The sequence below is a fragment of the Prunus mume genome, linkage group LG3 (genome assembly GCF_029339155.1).
Source record: "Prunus mume cultivar Tortuosa linkage group LG3, ASM2933915v1, whole genome shotgun sequence".
Lineage (NCBI taxonomy): Eukaryota > Viridiplantae > Streptophyta > Magnoliopsida > Rosales > Rosaceae > Prunus > Prunus mume.
In genome coordinates, this window is record NC_142700.1 from 21580911 (window position 1) to 21586528 (window position 5618).

The 5618-nt window shown below is 37.0% G+C and overlaps 1 protein-coding gene across 1 annotated transcript; it reads left to right on the top strand.

The window, feature by feature from the left end:
• Y14 (RNA-binding (RRM/RBD/RNP motifs) family protein) lies at nt 1–5547 on the top strand. The gene is made up of 4 exons (XM_008228984.3): nt 1–435; nt 2358–2494; nt 4269–4420; nt 5174–5547. Exons 1-4 carry the CDS (start codon nt 153–155, stop codon nt 5220–5222), a joined length of 621 nt encoding a protein of 206 aa, XP_008227206.1. The 5' UTR covers nt 1–152; the 3' UTR covers nt 5223–5547.
• The last annotated feature ends 71 nt before the right edge of the window (nt 5548–5618 follow it).

Consider the following 5618-nt stretch of genomic DNA (forward strand, 5'->3'; position numbering starts at 1 on the left):
ACAGCCATCGAGACAAAGCCCAAGGTAAACCCTTAAATCCCAACCCAACCCTTTGTGCCTTTCCTCATCTACAGAGAGACAGAGAGAGAGAGAGAGAACAAGCACATTCTGAAGAGGTAACTAGAAGCGTTGGAACTGAGAGAAAATCAGCTATGGCAAGCGCAGACGTAGAGACCGTGGACTTCGATTTTCAAGAAGACGATCTCATGGACGAGGAAGGAGCGGTCGACGCTGAGCCCTCGGCGTCCCCTAGGGCCCCACAACCCAAGCTCAAGTCCGCAATCACCGGCGTCGGCGCGTCCGCCTCACCCGCCGCCCCTAAAAAGACTAAAGGTCGCGGATTTCGTGAAGATCTCAATGCTGACCGCAACAACCGCCTCGCTGCCTCCGACTTCGACTCCCTAAACTCCTCAGACGGCCTCGAACCCCAACGATGTAAGTCTCCCCTCTCTCTCTCTCTCTCTCTCTCACACACACACACACACACACACACATATATGTCTCTCTCCTTTTGTGTATCTCTTTATGTACATCTTTGGTTTTTGTTGTGTTAGCGAAAGTTTGAATTTTTATAATTGATTGGTAGCTATGGTTTGAAGACTCTTGGAGTTTTATCTGATAAAAAGAGTTTCTTGATTGAAATTGTAGCTTGGGTTGTATGTTTTGGGGAAAATTTCACTTTTTAGAATCGATTGGTAGCTAGGGCTTTAGGAGTTTTTGGAGGTTTTTTTCTTTCCCTGGTGAAAGGGGTCTTGATTGGATTGGTAGCTGGCATTGTAGAATTCTTCACTTTTGTTCACCCGGATTCATTGGGGAAATTTAAGCGGGTGTGTATGTTTTGCAATTCAGTTATGCTAAAAAGTTATTAGGTTCTCGGAAGTTTCAGTTTTTTTGGTTCGGATTTTGGATTCCCATTCTTTAGTTTGAAGTTTGGATTTCTGCTTTTGAGTTTGGACATTGGATTTATGTCGAGGGATCATTTTGTGGAAGTATACTTCCGTTATTCACATATGTGTCTATAGAAGTCAGGGATCAAGCATATTTTCATGGTACACAGTTTTCAACTGCTTTTTTTTTAATCAAATGTGTGAGAGTGCAGTTTTAATAGGCCATGAATTTTGGAGGATAGTGCATGCCATAGAGCTCGTTAATTAGTGTGCCACAGCTGTAGGTTGTAGGTTGAACCAAATAACCATGTTTGTAGAAGACATTAATCTGTGGCAACAAGGTGAAAGTTTGGAGCATAGTGGCAGTCAAAATGTGGCTAAATAGTTTAAATTCAGTATAAAAAATCTTTCGGCATGACTAGAAAGGAACAGTGAAAATGCATATGATGTGTAGAAAAGCTGGGTTTATGACTTTAATTTCTGGACTTTATGGAGCTTGTAAGAAAGTATGCCTTTTCATATTGAACTTTGCAGGAACGTGATGAGAGAGAGATTCTTTTTTCCTTTTTTCTCTAGGTAAATTGAAAAAATAAAGAATATGGGAAACTCCTCCATGGAGCAGAAATCATTCAATTCCCATATTTTCTCAGTGTAAGTTGTGATATTTGTACTCAATTTCACTGCTTAATACTGTAAGTTCTTTCCTTCTTTCCAGGGAAAATAGGATCTCATTTTGTTGCACTTATGGGTCAAATCTTGTCTTGTGTATTAATTGCTGACTTTAAATGCTTGTCTAGGCTCTTAATAGAAACTTCCAGGGGCTAGCATAGCCTACCATATGTTCAGTCTAGGTCTGGAATGCTCTTCTGCATTCTGTGTAAATAACAGGGTCCTAGTTCCTTGGAAGTCATGTTTTCCCTTCTCTGTGGTGCGGATATAGCCTCATGGTCTGTTCATTATCTCACCTACCTCTTGCAATATCTTTTTACCACTAGTTCAAATTTTAAACATTCAACTTCAACTGCAATGTCTTTGATTTTAACCTTGAGTGGGTAATATGTCCTCTCATAGAATTTGGGTAGGTGCCCTGTAATGCCACCTATTCAAGAAGCTGCCTGAATGGGTACCAAGTCAAAAATTCGTCCTTCATTTCCATTATTGATTTAAAACAAATTAAAAGGGATTATATTTACATATTTTTGGCCCACTCTTGCTTTCCATTTCTTGTTTGATTTCTTGCAGTAATGTCAAGACCTTTACAATTCAATTGTTCAGTATCCTTCCTGATTTTAATTCTGCTAAATCAAGAATGATAATCTTGTTTTCCAGTTTACACAGAACCTTTTTATGCATTTGTTAGAGTTTCATGTATTTTTGTAACCATAGGGTAAGGAGTATGTTTCCTACTTACATGTAGTTGGCATTGCTTCCCCTGAAAATTTCTTCTTTTCATTTTAAAAATGTCTGCAGCCGTTGAGGGATGGATTATTCTGGTCACTGGGGTACATGAGGAAGCCCAAGAGGATCATCTACATAATGCATTTGGTGAATTTGGAGAGATAAAAAATTTGCATTTAAATCTTGATCGCCGCACTGGGTTTGTGAAGGTACGATAGGACTTTCATTATGTATACTATGGAGTTTGGATATGCATTTGTTTTGTTTTTTTTCAATTATTTATTTTTCGGAATATTGTATCTTATTATTGAAATTTGTAAAACTAGGGTAATAAGTCATTCATCAGTTATAAACTATGGAGAATAACAGAACAACAGAAAGTAAAGAAAAATTATGGGTGAAATCTGTAACCTTGTGTAGAACAAGAATGGAAATAATAGGAATTTGTATTAAGCATGAAATTTTGAATTGAATGCTAGGAAATATGAGCTGTTGGATTGCCAGCCGTTTAAATTATAAGACTGTAAATTCTCATATTGTATGGTGCATATACATGTGCACATATGTAAATGTGTATGAGAGGTTAACTCTAAGAAATGAAGCCCAATATGCCAGATTGGCAATTCTCCTATTTAAGGGGCATATACTAAGCACATATGCATTATGCATATATGCATGTAAGCAATTAATTCTAAGAAGTGAAGCCCAATAGGCCCATGACCTGTTTGGACTGTTTAAAAAAGGAAATCAGAAACAGGCATATTCTTTTGAATAAGAAAAGGGTAAGGAAGAAAATTAGAAAGTTGCCTCTCTTTTTTTGTGTGTGTGTGCATATAAAGTAGCCCACATACTAGCTTGTCTCTTGGCCAATTCACTTCATCACTTTTGACTGGTTTCTAGAACATACTCTACAAACCACATCACCCACTTAGATCAATTCTGAAGCTTGATAAAAAAAAATTCGATTTTGCCTTAAAGAATCTGGTTGACTTTCATAAGGTAACAGCGTAGATGAGTTTACCTTCTCACCCTGTTCTCAGTTTTGGCACTTCGTATATTGGCCAGAATTGTAACCTAAGTGTAGACTACATAATCTTTTCAGGCTATTAAGTGGTTACTGGCAACTTTGTATGCCCTGTATTATCTACCGAAGCCAATTTCTTGAAATGGAAACCCAAAACACCAGAATATCATTTTTGGTTGGAATGTCAACTTCGTGAAATGTCAACTGACATGAAATGGGAAGATGTTTCTCAAGCAAAAATTGACATGAAATGGAGACTCTTAAAATGGGGATTTTATTTAAGATCAGTACTTTTTTGGTTTATTAATCAGGGGCTTGACTGAGGTTGTAGGTTCATTCCTCACCAACATGAAAGCTAGAATAATAATGTGTTATCTGCATGGACCTTCCCTTACTTTGGTTAAGCAACTCAACTGGAAGTTCTTACATCCTAATCACCCGAATGGGCTCAATTATGGAAAATGGTCTTAGGTGGAATGAAGATTTAAAGATGCTGAGTATTGTTGCCAGGATGTTAAATGCATATATCTATCTGTGATAAATTTGTTCCAGTAAATGGAAAGAATATTGACTTATTTTTGTATCAAAAGATTCGCAGCAGTTATCTTTCTCGAGCCACATTCTTTTTGCATCTCATAATGAGCATATTAAACAATCTAATGAATGAATTGTTTGAGCCTAAATTTCTTCATTAAGGTAATTTTTCTAGTTTATTTTTGGAAAAATCAATATTCATACGACAATATGGGATGATTAGAAAGCTATTTGACAACTGAATGAACTAATAGTTGTTCTTGCTCTTGATTTGATGATGCATTTGGGAGTAGTTATATCCTTAAAGATAATATTGGATGAGTCCGTCAAATGATGATGCATTAGATATTGTTTTGACTGGTTGAGTCCATCAAAAGTTGATAATTGTTTTTTAGTGACTTATTGTGAATTATTTTTGCTGCTAGGGATATGCGCTGATTGAATATGAGAGTTTTGAAGAGGCACAAGCTGCGATATCTGGAATGAATGAAGCTGCATTACTTACACAGATTCTTAATGTTGATTGGGCCTTCAGCAATGGATCCTTCCTTGATGGATCCAGGAAGAAGACCACAAGGTTTTACATTGCACCTAATTTTCTTGTGAAATTCTTAAGGGATGATTCTTTTCACATAAAAAGAAGTTCTAATTGCATATTTAAAGAGATGAATGTGTTTGCCAATAATTAATTCACATCTCGGAGTTCAGAAGAAACTTAGGCCATTTTTGCATTTTTTAACTTTAGGTTATCCATAGACATGGCCTGTGCTGCAGTGTTTTCATTTAAATTAAAAGTGGTGCTCCTTTGATGTGGGCAGCTGTTAATAGAATTGTTTTAGATGGTGGAGAATGTTCCGCCCCTAGTTACCCCTGCTTCACACTATCAATATATTTGTATATCTCTTTTGTGATTGTCCCTTAAGGTGTGGTCTCTTTCAACCTGGATCCAATGCTTGATGCCTTGAACTTTGATTACCAGTAGAACAAGGACTTTTCTGATCCTATAGGGACCTTCTTAAGACCTGTACAATGTCTTCTGTTACTGATTTGTTTAGTCCTGTCAAGATTACTGTTTTATCATACATACTTAGTGTAGTTCTCAAACTATAGGGGGAAAAAAAATCCGTCACCTATCAACTGTTAATGTCGGGTGCAATAACTGTTGGCTCCGGGTTTTTTTTTCTTCAAAATAGTGCTAAGTGCATTTGACAATGAAAGAGAGTTTTGAGGGACTTATTTGTGAAGAGCCCTATATGATATAAGTTATAACTTAGTTCCAAGTGTATGGTTTTCTTTAAATATCTTATGCTGACGTTTGTAATTTTTGCAGACCTCTACGAGAACGTCGTTCGAGGAGCCCCCCTAGGAGGAGATACTAATGTGGCATGCATAGTTCTGTCGTGAGGGGGCTTGGATTTTGAACAGTGGGTTGGATATTTTATCATTGAGTTACTAAAGATTAGAGTTGATGTGTGGAATTCACTTATTTTATGGATTCATCTCAATTTGCCCCGGAGCTCTCACCTTTTTTTCCCCTTATTGTATGCATTCGAAGTGATTTCCCAGTTTAGTCATGGTTCTTATTAACATGAGTATGTTTCTCTAGCGTGATTACTTTATCTGACTTTGAAGATGCTGCTAAGACCATAATTTTTGTAATTGTAATGTAGATTAACCTTAATTTATCTTTTCAAGTTTTTTTTCCCTCGTTTCTTGTCCACCGCAATTGTTGTATGTTATGCTGATAATGTCATGTGGCTTTTGTTTTGGAACAT

Excerpts from the sequence above, each read along its gene's own strand:
- Y14 (XM_008228984.3), top strand. The coding sequence starts at position 153 with ATGGCAAGCGCAGACGTAGAGACCGTGGACTTCGATTTTCAAGAAGAC. Across the intron at positions 436-2,357 it reads CGGCCTCGAACCCCAACGAT|CCGTTGAGGGATGGATTATT; the intron begins GTAAGTCTCCCC and ends AAATGTCTGCAG. Across the intron at positions 4,421-5,173 it reads TCCAGGAAGAAGACCACAAG|ACCTCTACGAGAACGTCGTT; the intron begins GTTTTACATTGC and ends TAATTTTTGCAG.